The 15,704-nt window shown below is 44.0% G+C and overlaps 1 protein-coding gene across 1 annotated transcript in view; it reads left to right on the top strand.

The window, feature by feature from the left end:
* Positions 1-15,704, top strand: part of LOC104139543 (putative PIP5K1A and PSMD4-like protein) — a 41,828-nt gene that overhangs the window by 1,242 nt on the left and 24,882 nt on the right. The window contains exons 2-5 of the mRNA XM_068921935.1: positions 11,864-11,898; positions 12,677-12,766; positions 15,022-15,152; positions 15,560-15,677. Coding sequence (XP_068778036.1) covers positions 11,864-11,898; positions 12,677-12,766; positions 15,022-15,152; positions 15,560-15,677 — 374 coding nt within the window. The remainder of the gene's footprint in view (positions 1-11,863; positions 11,899-12,676; positions 12,767-15,021; positions 15,153-15,559; positions 15,678-15,704) is intronic.

Raw genomic sequence — 15,704 nt, forward strand, 5'->3', positions numbered from 1 at the left:
TCACTTACTCAGCTGCTAGAGGGTGGTGGTGGGGAGCTAGAATGTCTTCCTTCAGGCAGGACTGTGCGGTGCTGGGGAAGGGGGAGGATAGCATCTCCCTGGCAGAGGCACCCTCTTTGCTGTGTCTGGTGTTGGGTAATGTGAAGGTAGCTCATCAAAGCTATTTAGCACCTGTGAGATGCAAGATGATATGGGAATGTAAACATCTTCTGGTTAGATTGGTTTTAATGACTAGAACTAGGTCTGGTAGAAGACCTGAAGGTTTCTCTTGCTCCACTGATTTAAATTGCATTGGATCTGCAGTCAGAGGGTATCAGCTAATTTTAGCTGAAGCAGAAATATGCTGGATTCAAACTGGACACAGTTCTCATCCAGAAGAATCCAGTAATGATAAAATAGGGATGTGTGGAAACCATGCCTGGGATAAAATAAGGTACTTCTTGGTTCTTGAACCTGCAACTCTTCTTCCTCCAGAATTTCATGGCTAATGTTCTTGCAGAAAGCAGCTTTCTCATGCTAGTTCAAGGCTAGAAACAGCAATGACTATCTAAAAGCCTTTTAACTTGCATTTGGTAAAATCCATCCAACCTTCCTGAGTTGCTCTGTTGGAGAGCAAGGAGGGTTTTTATTTGTTATAATGCAATATGCTGAAACTTTCTGGTCAGCAAGAAATCTCTTGTGACTTGAATTGCAGCAAGGAAACAAAACACGAAGGAAGGCTTCCAGCTGAACCTCAGCCTCATTGACACACTGAAAGCACCACGTGTTTTATACCTTAAGCCCCACTGTCTGCTACCCGGGGTGTCTTGTAGAAGCCTTTAGGGACGGATCCCAATGAGAACCATCCCTAGGACTCCCCTTTGTAGCTAGCAGGCTATGTATGTGAATCCCTGGATCCTGGACACCACTGTAAAAGGGATTATTTTAATCGTTGCAGTGGAGTCGATGAGGCAATGTTGTCCGGGTGTCACCTGGGAAGGCTGTGTGAGGGTATTAGACTTCCTGGGTTCTTGGATGTGATCATTGGATGGTTTTGCAAATGGATCTCTGACATGTTCACTTCGTATTTGTTCACCTTATGACTAGGCATGGGAGAAGTAGTACCTGTTGGTCTGATGGAGCCAGTTTTGCGAGGAAGAGATTACTTAGGTCTTTTTTGGCTACGACAGTCATACTGTCTCAGCATAGAGCATAGCATAGCTCTTGCCCACTGAGCTCGGCATAGGCGGAGCATTCAGGGGCTGGACCCTTGGGGTCTTTTCCTTGCCCTGCTTTGAGGCTTCCTTTGAGATCTTGATCCTTTCCTGTGCTTGCCTGTTTCCTATTTTGGAAAGGAGGAGCTTGCTTCAGAAGGCTCTTAAGCTCTTGAAACCCTTCAAGCCCTAAGAGAAAATATGCAAATGCACAGGTAAATCTCTTCTCTCTTCCTGTTGGAATAATTGCCATTGTTTGCTTCTCAGGGTAGCTAGGTGTTGGCTAGCACACATTTCCCACTGAATTTGAATCCTAATTATTGCAGAGCCTCAACTGTGTGAGGTATGTTCACCTTGGTTGATCCCTGCTGGCACAGGCTTTAAATCTCTGCTTTCTGTTGTTGGTCCCATCTCTGGGAGACTTGGGTCCTCTCTAGTCGGTAGCACAGAGGAATATCTTGTGCGTGCTGAGCATCACCTCCCTCTGGGAGGAAGTCCCTGACTGGGACTGCTCTAGGCAGGCTTTGGGCTTTGAGTAGGAACTGGTCTGCAGCTTCCTGAGAGAACAGGTAGAACTGGAGATAATGAGAGCTGTGAGCTGCTGTCCTTGCATGGCTAAGGAGAGGGATCCTGAAGTGGGAATCTGGCTGCCACTGCTAAATGGGCTCATCAGCCATGTGTTGGGTAACGTGGCTGTAAAAGAGCTGTCTCTAGAGGGATCCCACTGTGCCTATCCCTCTCCTAAAAGGTATCGCACAGAGAGACCTGGCTTGCAGCGCCTGTGTTTATCATTACCTTGCAGTCCTGCCAGGCAGAGGCATTTCACTGTCTTGGCAAACGCGTTTTCCCATTCTTGCATTGTAATAACAAGGCCAGGAGCAAACACCAGGTTAGAGCAATAACTAGTGCTTTTGTTTTTGCCCTGGGCAGAGGCTGGTAGGGCACCAAAATCAGTCTTGGGCCAGAACATGGCAGCTTGTTGCTTCAGCTTGACTGTGTGAAGGCTTCAGGTACGACTTGCTTACCCACCCAGCAACCCCTTCAAATGCCAACGGAGCAGCTCTACAAAAGGCAGAGGACTGCCAGCAGACAAAAGGAGGCCAGTGGTTGTTGGTGGAAGCCTGTTATTTTGGACATGAGGTTTTAAATTTTCTCCATGGTAAACCTTAAACCATCTCCAGTCCTGCCATGGCTTGTTGAGGCAGTGTCTACCCTCAGTGCACATGCTGCAGTTCACTCTGGGGCTGATTACTGAATGATTCTGAAACTCCCTCCCTTTCCTCTTCCCAGGCCAAGCAGGCAGTTTTCCTTGACTGCTCTGGAGCCCTGCCTCAGCATGTGTTTAACTCGCTAGGGAAACACCCAAGAGGATTTCTCATTTTGCTGCTTTCACTTTCAAGCAGCATGCACCAAAAATGCTAATGTGGGATTTCAGTTGTTTGATTCTTTGTGCCTCTGGTTCAGTGACCGTTTTATAATTACAGATCTGAGCGAATTGAGAGTTCATTGTCACCCTGGCTTCGGGCCCCTCCCTGAAGTCCACAGACAAAAGAATTGCTCTCCAAATGGCTCAGTTGCTTCTAGGGGCAGAAGAATTATCCCGATACATCTGAAATGAGCTAAGAGCAGGCCTCTGAACTGCTAGGCTGTAAATATAGGTGTAAAACCTCTAGGAAGTCTCATCCACCCCACTGTCATATTCCTGCAGGAGGGGCATTGCTTTCTGGATCCAACCTAGTGGAAGGAGGAAAGATCATATTAAACAAACATCTGAATGGCTCATTATCTTTAAGCTTAAAATAAGACATCAAATGACTTCTCAAATTCTGTCTCTCGGTTATAAAAGTCTCTCTTGCGGTCTTCCCGAATATCAATTATGAAATCTAAAACAATCTCTTTGGGTTTTGTGGATTGGTATTGTAAACCAGGTCCTGTTGTCTAGACTGTCACAGTCTCTTTTGGCAATATGATGGTGATGTGAGAATTGTGCTTGTTTGTGGTAATCATCCTGGCACTGGGCAAAGCTCCCTTTTCTTTAAGATGGAGACGAAAGATTATATTTGAAAGAACAAAGATATGAGCTAGCTTGTCTAAATAAATGACAAGACATCTGTCAGAGGGAAGCTTATCTAGAAAAGTAGTAGCTAGAAAGCAAGTGAAAATCATGTGGTTTTGGGGGAGCACTGATGACCCATAGTACCATTTCCTGAATTATAACTGAATTTCCCTTTGGAAAGTAAAAGCCACTCCTCCCTCTCTCCAGCTTCATCATGTGTTGTTACAAGGCTTGCTCATTGTTTTTCCCCTCCCTGCCACCCCAGTTAGTCCTATGGGAAATGAAGGGTTGAAAAGCCTTTTTTGGCAACTGCCTCAACTCCATCCTTCAGGGTAGGAGCTAAGAGTTGTCTCTGCTTAGTCTGTCTGCTGCTCTCCTTGCAGACCCTTTTTTTGATGGTTATCTTCAGAAACTTCTGTCTCTGAGGACTGTTTGAGCTGGGGGCTGAGGGCTGAATTCTTTCCCTGCTCTAGGCCGTGGGTCTCCAACTGGAGATGGAGGCGTATTAATGCTGTTGTGTTTGCTGCTTCTCTTTACTCATACAAAACTTTGTTCTCCAGGATTGGTGCTTCATTTTTCCCCCAAATAAGAAGTATGATGACAGGCATAAGTTGTTCTTGTTCTTCCTTGATTACTATGTAGTAGTGGTGATTAAATGTTATCTTGCCGCATCCCCATGGACTCTGCCTTGTTTAAAAAGCAGAGCACTCCCAGGACAGAAAGATACCTTACATCTAACCTAAATTTTATTCTTCTGGAAAATGATTGTTTATCTTCCTCAAAATTAAGAATGCAGTGCAACAGGCTGAGTGCGAATTCTGGTTTCTATGTCACCAGGTCCCTCTGGGGTTGATTTTAGCAAGTCCCTTAACCTCTCAGCTTCAGCTCTTCCGTAGAATACAGGCTGTTTACATGCTCTCTTCCCAGGGCTGCCATGAGGGCTTGTTAATGTTTGTAGAGCAAGCTGGAAAAGGAGTGCTTTAAGCATCTATTGTAAAGATTTGTATCCCTTAAGTAGCTCTGGTAGCCATAAACCTGCGTTTCAAATGCATCAGCAAAATTAGCAATTTTGTATTTCTTGAACAGCTATTGCTGTTTGGGTGCAGGGATCAGTTTAAATTTTAAATCATTGAGATGTTTTTGTGGAAAGCTGTAGTAATGCAGATCTATAAAATCTATGATCTTAGGCCAACTGCAGGATCAATTTTCAAATGGCAGAATCTTGTGCAAAGCAATCGTGCCAGAAGAGCCTGCTGTAAGGGAATAAGGGGGTCTCCAGCTTTTTTGTAGGTTATAGGAGAAGAATTTTCTATAAAATGTTCTAGAGAGTGTTCTCATCTGAGAACTCATTGATTCAGAAGTGCTAAACACTTTCAACAGATATTGCAGTCTGCCACTGTCCTCTATTGGGAAACTTGAGATAGCCTCATTCCTCTCTCTCCCCCCCCCCCCCCCCCCAATGTTTTTGCTCTGAAGCATAAGGAAAAGCAATAGAATGAATACAGCGCAGGCCAGCATTTTGCTCAGTTTTGTTAGCAATGCTTAGCCGTTGTTCTTGCACCCTTTTTTTCCAGCCTTTGCACTGAGGTAAAGGTAGTTTTGCTTTGTTTTTTTAATTGTTATTGTAATTTTTGCAGTTCCAGGGTGTTCTTTGACTCCCAAGCATTTTGATAATGAGGAATTTGCATGCCCAGTCTATCTTGAAGTCGATATTTTGAACTAGGGGAGGAGAAAGGCATGGCTCAGGCCAAAGTGTTGGTATTATGAGAGGGATGGTGGAGGAAGAAATATGGAAGAGAGTCAGGAGCAGATGCTAGATATTTCTAGCTCACTGTCCTTTTCTCAGGCCTTATGCCCACTTCTGTCATGTTCAGTTTCCACTGTTCAGTCCTACAGTCTGCCTACTCCATGTCTGTGGGTTGTTTCCATCCTTCCCTGCTGCTGAAGCCATCACAGATACAAGTCTCATTTATTTGACTAGCTGTGCGATAGGGGGATCTTGGAATTATATCGCTCTTCTTTCTTTCAAAGCTGTCTTGAGAGCAGATGGAGATATTGAGTTTGAGTTGCTACCTTCCTTGGGGTACATACAGGAGGTTAATTATATCTGGAGAAGACAAGACTGAGAGGGGATCTTATCAATATATACAAATATCTAAAGGGAAGGTGTCAAGAGGATGAGGCCAGGCTATTTTCAGTGTTGCCCAGCGACAGGACAAGAGGCAACGGGCACAAACTGAAACACAGGAAGTTCCATCTGAATATGAGGAAAAACTTCTTTATTAGGAGAGTGACAGAGCACTGGAACAGGTTGTCCAGAGAGGCTGTGGAATCTCCTTCTCTGGAGATATTCAAAACCCACCTGGACGCAATCCTGTGCAACGTGCTCTAAATGACCCTGCTTGAGCAGGGGGATTGGACTTAGATGATCTCCAGAAGTCTCTTCCAACCTCAGCCATTCTGTGATTCTGTGATATCTAATTATTCATGAAGCCTTGATTACTGAGGTCATCTTTCAACTGAGTAACTGGTTTTGGTCAAGGACTTTGCTGTGCTGGCCAGAAATGAAGTAAAATGGGTTTCTTCCCAACCTTAGTGACTTATGTTGGTTTTGGATTAGAGCTCCCAAATAGCTGGTTGCCAAGAAGCGTGTCTCTTCCTGGAATTACTGGGATAACTGTTCCAGCCCCAAAACTATGACTCCAGGATTCCACTGAGTTTACAATGCTTGTCTGATAACATAAGCATTTAATCATGTTCACAGACCTCTAGGTGATGAAGACAAAAGCTCAAAACCCGTCTCTTTGGTATATCTTCTTCTCTTCTGCTCATCTTTGGTTGTACAGAAGGCAGAGGGGCTCTCTCTGCTTTCATCAGTTTCTAGATGTTGTCACACCTGGCCCCAGCTCTGTTTTGGGTATTGACAAAGTGCTGGTAACCTTGTATAGTAGGGCAGTGTGATGAAGGGGGAACGTGCTAGACTGAATATTTTAGAAATGATATCTTTTTAAATTATTATTTTGCCCCGGCCTGTTGGATAACAAATTGCTTTTTCTGTAGCTAGGTATGCTGACCTCCTCAGAAAGCATTTGGCAATTTGCTGGTGAAGTGAGCTTGAGGAAGGATTTACTATTTCTGCAAAGCAGCAAGAGGTGTCTAGATAAAATTACAAAGGTTCCATCTTCCATATCTTTCTCTGGGCCTCTTCCCAGTAAGTTGCTTGCTGTCGTGGACACGTCAGCAGTATCTAGTAACTTTTGGAAATGTATCGTCTCATGCCTTCGTCAACAAGCTCATAAAACAAGTGTATGAGAGAGATGCATTAATCCAGGGCAGTAAAATCAGTCATGCATGCATCAACTGTGGCTGTTGATAACTATCAAATGATGATAGGAAAGATAACTCTGAAAAGGAATCTGCAAAACATAGGAACTCTGTCTAGAAACTGAATCCTCAAGCTCTCTCAGAGCAACTTTGTGTTTGGTTTAATGTTCTTAATTTATTGGAATAAATCTATTGCTGCAGAGAACTTCAAAATATTACTCACTGCTTGGCCTTCTGGCCAAGATCAAGTGTTTTTAAGTGTTTTATCTTTCTCTGCAGGGCTGTATTCTGCATTGGCGGGGTGGACTGAATGATCTAATGGGTTTTCTTCCATCTCCAGCTGCTATGCTTAAGAGCGTAGGCTTAGACTTTTAGTTCCGGCCAGACTCGTACAGTTTTCCATAAGAGCTTCCTCAGAGAAGCATAAGAAATCCTTAGGCTCTTGCCGTCTAGAGCTGTGGAAGAGGTTTTTATTGTGCATGACCTCTGCCATGCAGAGGTGTCATGTTCAGAAGCAAAGCGTTGTGCTTGTGGATTTTGGACCTTTGTTTTCTTAACTAGTGGAAATAGGATTTCTTTTTATGTTTGTGTAACTTTCTTGACAAAAATGTCTCCTGTTTCTTCAAGTAGCTGAAGTATCAATTCACTTGCAACAACTGTTTAACCTTTTTGTTTTTTCCTTGTATAGATTTCAGCTTTTTGTGCTGCTCAGTGGTATCATTTCGAAGAGGTAGATGCATTGCATATATATGCCTAAAAAGCATGGTTTCTTCCTCTCCAGTAACCAGTAGTAAAATGCCATATAATGTAACTGTCTTGGCTTTTGATGACTGACAAAACTTGATGTCTTTTTCTAAATAAGCTTAGTGGAAGACTGCTACTGCTCTCAATGAAAGCTACTGTTTTATTGAGTGTGTTGTGTAAGCGCTCTCCTGACATCTAAACAGCTCTGTCTGTGTGTGTGTGCCAGCAGGATTATTCCAGTGGGGCTTTTTGCTTTCATTTCTGTCTAATTTGCACTATGACAAAAAGAAGTATCTCTGCTATTTCCATTCACAGTGACAGTCTTGGATTTGGGGGACTGATCCCAACAGACTGTTTGGGGAATTCGCAGGCAGAAAAATGTGTGATAGGATTTGTGTGCGGACAGAGTTGGATGTTTCTGGAAAGCCTCCAACTTACTGCAGTCTGCCAGTTACTGTTCAGTGGACCTAATATTTTGAGGTTATTAGTCTTCTGTATGTGTGCAGAAGTGCTCCTAAACGGCGCTATGAAATGCGTGGAGAGTCCAGGAGAGAGAATCCTCTAATTTTTGAGTGTTAAAAGAGGACCTGTTTGGGGGAAACCCAGTTGCCTTGTATCTGCAGAGGATGCAGTGCCTCTTGTGCTGGCCATTCATTTGGGCAAGATGAAACCCCGAATTCAGGAGGAAGATTGAGGAAGAAAGGGAGGTGCATGGCAGTGTGATATGTTCTGGTGCTCGGCTTGTCGTGCTCAGCTGCTGGAGAGTTGAGCTGATGATGTGTTTGGGTGTGCTAATATTTTCACTTTTTATTTTTATCTCAAACATGAGGTGCAGCTAAAATTTGTTGGAGCAGCTCTATTTAAAAATAGTGAAGCGGGTATTTGTCCTGGCTAAATCAAATTAGTACAATTGCTAGAGAAAATGAGTCAAGTGAGAATGTCCTGTTACATGCTCCTTTCAATGAAATGTTTGCCCAAACTATTTGGCTAGGTGCCGTCGCCACAACTTCTGTTTAGCTTTTATTCTAGTATTTATTTCATGGATGGTAAGAATATACTATCTGTTGCTGGCTGAAGATAATCCAGGACAGCTAAGGGCAGAGGAAGGCAGACAGCTATTTACTTAGCTTGATTCAACTTCCAGTAAGCAGCTTGGAGGAATGCTCTGAAATTGTCATTAGGGATTGGTCCCAGAATCATGAAAGAAAGAAAAAGGAAACTTTTTGGGACATAATGAATTCATTTTTGGACATAATGAGTTTCTAACCCCGATCTGCTTCCTTTATCCTAAAGAGACCAGCCAGAATTAACTGTTTGGATCTCTTAACCCACTTTTCAGTGGCCAGTCTGGGTCAGAATTATGTCAAAGGAATATTTTAATTTTATCTTAAAGATGCATATGAATGGATCTAGATGTATTAGGTTAAGCATTTTTGAGATTATTTCATTTCTTTTGCTTTTATGCCACTGAATTTAACACCACTTCTCCAAGCAGTATGGAAAAAAATTATCATCGGTCTTCAATAATAAAAAGAGGAAAAAAGGTGGAGACACTAACTGACAGCTTTTCATATGGAAACCTCTGAGTTTTATTCTCTGACCTCAGCTAGTAAGACTTTCAGTAACTGAGAAAGCTTGTGTTTGCAGGCAGTTCCAGTGTTTGCAGAGAGACCGTGGCTATAGCTGTGGTTGGTCGGGTCTTGGAGCCGCCCAGGCCTCCATCAGCTGCACTTTCGTTCCTCTGCTCTGAGTGTGAATAAGTGCTTTTGTCATGGGCAAACAGGAATTACCTATTTCCCAATCAGCAGCCAAGTCGTCTGGAAAGCAGTGGGAGGGAGGGGTGCTTCCTGCCTCGGAAACAGGGTGTATTGGGACCAGGACCAGTGCTTGTGACCTGCGTGCAGCGACTTTCCTTTGTTGACTAACTTTTTTCTCATCATCTGATTTAGAGGCTCTTTGGAGTCATTTCCCAAATAATTATGTGAAAGAGGAGTTTTCTCCAGAACGAAAGTGGTCCTTCTAGCAGGGAGGGGAGGAAAGAAGGGTGGGTGAAGCAGAGGCTCTCGGCACTGTGCTGATATGCTGTATGTTTTTGTTCAAATTGGCGTCTTCTGTTGAATCCTCTGTGCTTTGGGATGCTAGTTCTTTCAGCTGAGGCTTGTTTTATATTCTTTTAATGTTTGTTGCATGTGATTAAGGCAGTATAGAAAAGACTTGCTGCTGGGTCCACCGACGAGAGCGCCATAGTCGAATCCTAATAAATACAATTTTGTATGGAACATTGAATATTAACACAGCTAATCTCCAAGGTGATGAGGCTGGTGGTGCTACTTCAGGATTGCTTGAATCTTGGGGCTTTTGGAGGTTCTGATTTACGTAATTACTTGCTTGAAAAGGAAACAGGATTTAAATGCTTTTAAACAGGTGTTACATTGTAATGCCTGGGACATTTCCTCCCTCTCTGTGTCCTGACAGATCTCAGCAAGTTCAAAAGCCTTGTGGCAGAGCAGTCTCCTGTGCTGGAAGGTGATGGAGTCAGGCTTTATTGGTGTCTTATTAATACACGAAAACGGGGTGCTGACTTCCATGAGCAGTACTAAACGGTGCAGAAGCTTTCTTCTTGAAAGCTTGAGGAGATGCTCACTGCTCCCAAATCTGTTCTGTAACTGAGGGAAGGAGAAGAAGTGATTTAGTGGGGCTCTTCTCTGGCTGGTGGCCCTGTTCGGGACTCCCTGGTGTGAGGATGGTAGGTCTGGTGCTAGCAATACTCATGGCTTTGAGCTACCATCTGCAGTGGACTTCGAGCAGGCCTAAGGCCTTGTCAAGATCCCCATCCAGCCCAGAGCCAACCACTTAAGCTTAACAATAAAGTTCCCCCAAATTTGAGCCCATAGAAACTCTAGGAGCATCAAATGTCCAAACCGAGCAGTGGCAAAAGTTTGCAAGAGCCTGACAAGGCCTCCTTGGCAGTGCAGGCAGTTCTGACCAAGTGTAGAACTTGGTTAGAATCTGTTGCCCTGCCAAGCCTGCATAGCCGCAAACTGTTGCAAGCGCATGAAGCCGTGGCATCGGCGCTCGCTCTTTCTGCAGAGCGCAGAATGCCTTTGCGAGGAGGGGAAAGGAGAGCCTGATGAGAGAAACTTCAATCCTAGAAACTAGAGCTTGTCAGGACAAACTTTCTTGTCTTTAAAGGGAGATCAGAGGCAGTGAAAGAGGGTTAAAGCCACGCTTGCTTTGTTTAGTAAAGAGCGTTCGTCACAGACTTTTTTTGTTCTTGTTTGCTTGTTTAATATGTATTGAAATGAGAACTTTGATCATTTGATAAGGGGATCAGAAGGCTGCTGAATTTTGCTGTTAAGTACCTCTGTTCCTTTTGCTGAAATGCAATTTTCATAGAGTTGTGGTACTTGATGAAATCACAGCATGAGTCTTTACACTGCCTGTAATAGTCAAGTCAAAGGGGCTCACTTCTCTACTAAAGGAGTAGTGGGTGGGTTCAGAGCTGCTATAATGAAGTAATGGAGTAATGCTTAAATCTGGTAAAACAATTACTGAATCAGTGGGGAAATAAGCCCTGCGCTTACCCCTTAGTACAATGCGGGTGTCCCTGTGGGTGGGGGCTGTTTTGTAAGACTGTGGTCTTGACTACCACATAAAGAATCTGCTGCTGTGTCTGAAGTAGAAAGAAAAACAAAATAAAATAAAAATAAGAAAAACAAAATAAAAGATCTTGTCTGCCTTTTTTTGGACTGAGGGCAAAAAGCCTTATGATCTGCCTGGTCTCTGTCCTGCAAGTTCTTGGCCTCACCAGTGTTGGTCTCCATCTGTCTGGTGATTTTTGTGGTGCAGACAAACACTGTAAAGGGTCAGCATCATGTAATTGCTCCCCACCCCGATCCAAAAGAAACCAAGGCTGAAATCCAGGCTTAAAAGATAAAAGTTATTAAATCACCTCACTGTCATTTAGCACCACTGTTGTCTTGAAAGTCCCTGGGCTTGGTTTCAAGTGGAAGGGTTGATGATCTGAGCCTTTTACTAAATGGTCCTGGAGATAAGTTCAGTATAAAGTGTGGACACCTCTACTGTAGCACTGCAGAGCTTGACTGAAGAGTATTCGTCCCTCATTGGATGCAAGCGGTTCTAATTAATAGATGGCATTAATTCTGCAAAGCTAGGTAACTCCATGGAAGTCAGGAAAGTTGCCTCAGCTGATACCACCTCTGAATTTGGTCCTGTATGTTCATGCACAGTCAGAGAATTCCTGGAATCCAGCTGAGCTGGGGAGAGCAGATGGTAGCCCAGAGTGTTGTGCTGTGGCATTGACACAAAATTGAGTTTGGATGGGTGAGCGTTAAGCAGAATAACATTTCCTTGTGGCTTGACAAAAATTCTTGCTGCTATAAGAGGAGAAGCTGGGAAGAAATCAAGCATGAGTCAGTGCTTTTTAGATGGTTTAAAGCATTCGAATCAAAGCAGAATGTCAAGCTTTTTGATGATGCATAATAATGATTAACTCTTTCTAAGTGTGGCTTTATTGTTTTGACAGGATCATCTACTTTCAAAAAATCACTCACCTCAGAGGTAAGTCTCTGATTGACAAACTGATTTTTGTTCCCTAGCTAGGAGAATGCCCTCTAAGGGATGGTTCCAAATGCCTCCTTTCATACTTATATATGAATGTAGCACAAGTAGCAGACCAGGCAGTGGTAAGGCTGCAGTAAAGTGGAGATATTTGTTTGGGAAATCAGAAGGTCTTTCCTTACAAGGAGAATCACTACTTAAAAATCCAGTGCATCCTGAAACTGAACACTTCCTGTGCCACCAAACACTGGATAGGCACCCTGCCGAAACCAAGAATTTGGACCAAGAAACACCAGTTAAAACAATGTGTTAAACAGAAGGCAGCGAGTCAAGCATGAATCGGCATGGGGCGCAAATTGAGGTGAAGGAAAGCATGGTGAGTGACTGTGGTTGGTGTGAACTCAGAGCCAGTCTGTTTGTGGTGCTGGTGATGAGGAAAAAATAAAGCAAAACCGCATGCTCCTTCCTCGTATAACAGCAAACCCAGATGGTCTTACATGAAGGTGTTTCTCTACTTAGTTTCCAGGCCTGAATCATACACGAGGAGCCAGTCAGTTCTTTGAAAACCTTTAAATGCCACTCTTTTTCTGAAGATGAGCATACATGGGATCCTCCTTTCACATGCACCTAGGGACCTGGGGCTTCAGTAGTACGCACTTTACAGTTTCCATCTTTGAGAATGGCAAAGTTATGCCAGGTGGTTCTGGGCAGACATAGGTCTCTAAGAAACTGTTTCTTAAAATTCTTAGTTCTTACTATTTTTCCTCTCCCATCCTAGATGCCAGGTTCTTCTGGACAGCCGGGCTCACAGACAATAAAGAAGGGGCATAGAGGAGTGGATTCCACAGGGGAGACGACCTATAAAAAGGTGGGTTGCCTCTTGCACAGCTCATCTAAATGTTATCCTTCTCCTGTTTGCAACACCATGGCTGCCCAGAATGTCAAATGTGTCTTGTGAGGTTCAACGTTAGGTGGTGGGTGGTGCCTGTGAGTCGCTGAAGATGATCTCAAAGGGAGCACAGCCTTCCGAGCTTGAAAAATCGGTAGCCTTCTAAAGAGGAGATTATTTTTAAGCTTTGCCCATTAGCAATGCTTCTTAGGCCCCTTCTGATTTACTGGGTGCTTTCTATGCTCTTCGGGCATAATAATTTCTACAGATCTTGTGGCATTTCTGGAATTTGCTTTACAAAGGGGAGATTGTCTGGATATAGATATACTTGTCCGTTTGGTAAGGAATCAGAGTGAATGGGAGGAATTCAAGTGGTGTTTTTACAGAAGCTGTTTTTTGTTATAGTGCCTTTTGAAATTGCTTGTGTCTTTGAGAGTTGGCTTCCAGTCTCCCAGCAAGTTCAGAGGCAGAAAGTTGACAGCAGTATTAGGAGAAAGAAGATAGAAGCCAACGTAAATGCCTGAAATGCTTGCTTGCAAGGATCCCAGAAACCTGATGGGACGCTACATGGGGTTTATTTGGCAATGAAGCTAATGGACAGTCAGTCCTTTTTCACCCTCCCCTTTTCCAGGGGTCATTAAATTGTTTTCATAATTCTTTGCCATGTAAAAGCAACTGTAAAAAGGCAGCCAGCTGCTCAGCTGATCTTGCTGGCTAATAGAAGAGAGAAATACTTGTTCCTTGGCGACCTGACCCTGTGGCTCTGTGTTCACAAACAAGGGAGCAATGCTGTGCTGTGTTGGTAACTTTGGTTTCTCAACAGTAGGACTGTTCTTGGGGTTTGAGTAGGACTAGATGGGCTGAGCGTGCTGAGCAAGTTTTTGTTGCTCTCTCTTCAGGTAACCCTAACCAGATCTTGTAGCTCTGATAGGAAAGAAACAGTTAAGTGGGAGGAATGTTCCTGTCCGTTTTACAAGGCTTCATGGAGGATGTGTGTCTGGAAAAAAGTGTGAAATATTTATCCCTCAATCTGGTCTTAGATACTGAGGGATACCTCTGTTGCCAAATGCTTTGATCTACAGTGATTTCTTGCATGTGCCGGGGGCTGAGCTTTGTTTAGCTTAAGGAAAAACACAAGCTAGTTGGATCATGAGCCCTGGATCTTGTTCTGGATTCAGTTGCTTTATGTATAAGCCAAGTGAAATATCTACAAGCTGCAGCACACAAATCCAACTTGCACCTGCTCTGCAGCCTCAACATTTCCAGCAAGCTTTACAGCAGAGTTCATGTCTCCGTGCTCAGGGAATTAATATCAGGGTGTTGAGCAGATCTTAGCTGGCTGTTCGGGGAAGGACAGCCCATGCCTCGATCCAGCTCATGCTATGTCCCTGGTCTGAGAAGAGATCATGTGCTTTATAAACAGAAGGGGACTCTTGATGTAAGTAACTGTTACAAGAACACAGTCCTACATTGTTCTTGGTCTGTGCAGAGGATGCAGGAGTGGGATTTGTGTCTTTGCTGCTCCTTATTTTAAAATGACTGAGCTGTTTAGTGTTAAAGAGCCACAATCTAGCAAAAGAGTCAGACAGAAGGATGAGATAGTGCTGGAGCAGAAGTGTGTTGTGTGCTGGCCATGCGGCTGTGCCTGCCTGGCCCTGTTGAAGACCTGAGTCTGTGCCCAAGCTGTTGAATGTCAAACTTCAAACCATGTCATCCCAAGACCTGGTAGACCAAGGTGACAGGAAGCATATTTATTCACAGATGAGGCACAGGATAACCTGTCCTTGGATATCTTCTCCCTCCGACTATAGCATGCTGAAATGAGCACTGTGGGAGGAGGAAATCCAGTCTTTGGAGGACCAGCTGAGTGATGATTCCAGTCCTTTACAGCTCTGCTACCCAGAGCAGAAGAATCAAGTAGTATGTGGTCAGGGATATAGACAGGTTCCCAGGTGAACAGGGTATCCCCTAGTTCGGCAGCAGCTTCAACATCCTGTCATCACAGCTTACTCAGGTCTAGTCATCCATGCACCCTTTTAGACTGCTATGAGACACGGCAGCCAAAGTGATGTTAGTCAATGAGAAGAATGAAAGAAACTGGAACCAGTAGGTGTAAAATACCCTAGCTGATTTAAACCTGTGGCTCTTTTTTCTTCTCTTGAAACTCTGTTCATCTCCGTCTGCAATATGCTGCTCCACATCACTTCTAACTCATTTGTTTTCTGCCTTTGCAGACAACCTCATCTGCCTTGAAAGGTGCCATTCAGCTGGGCATTACACACACAGTTGGAAGCTTGAGCACCAAGCCTGAAAGAGACGTTCTCATGCAAGATTTCTACGTAGTAGAAAGTATTTTCTTCCCAAGGTCAGTCCTTGTGTTCTCCTCTCTGCTGTACTTGATAGTCAGCAGCAACACTAGTTCCTAACCCTACTTGCATGTTAGAAAGCAACACCAAACCCAAACATTTGACTGCAGGTGTGAGCACAGCTCTTCTGAGCAGAGCTACTCAGCATACTGCTTACAGCTCTGGTTCCTATCTGCTGTCTCCTGTTTCTGAAGAACCCTGGCTCTTCCCTGTATATGACAGACCGTTGGTTATGTGACCAAATTCTGGTTTGCTGTTGTATGTGCCTAGATGTGTCCCTTTTGTGTGGGTGCTTTCTAGCCCTTGGGTATGTTAGAGCCAGCCAGCGGGTGATTGCTTTTAGGGCGGTCTCTTAAGAAGCCTTTCAGATACAAATACTTGTGTGTGTGCTTCTTCCCTTGATCAGTGAAGGGAGTAACCTGACCCCAGCTCATCACTACAATGACTTCCGGTTCAAAACCTATGCTCCAGTGGCGTTTCGCTATTTCCGGGAGCTGTTTGGGATCCGACCAGATGACTATCTGGTACGTTGGTGGTTGGACTAAGTTCCA

Source organism: Struthio camelus, chromosome 30 (genome assembly GCF_040807025.1).
Source record: "Struthio camelus isolate bStrCam1 chromosome 30, bStrCam1.hap1, whole genome shotgun sequence".
Taxonomy (NCBI): Eukaryota; Metazoa; Chordata; class Aves; order Struthioniformes; family Struthionidae; genus Struthio; species Struthio camelus.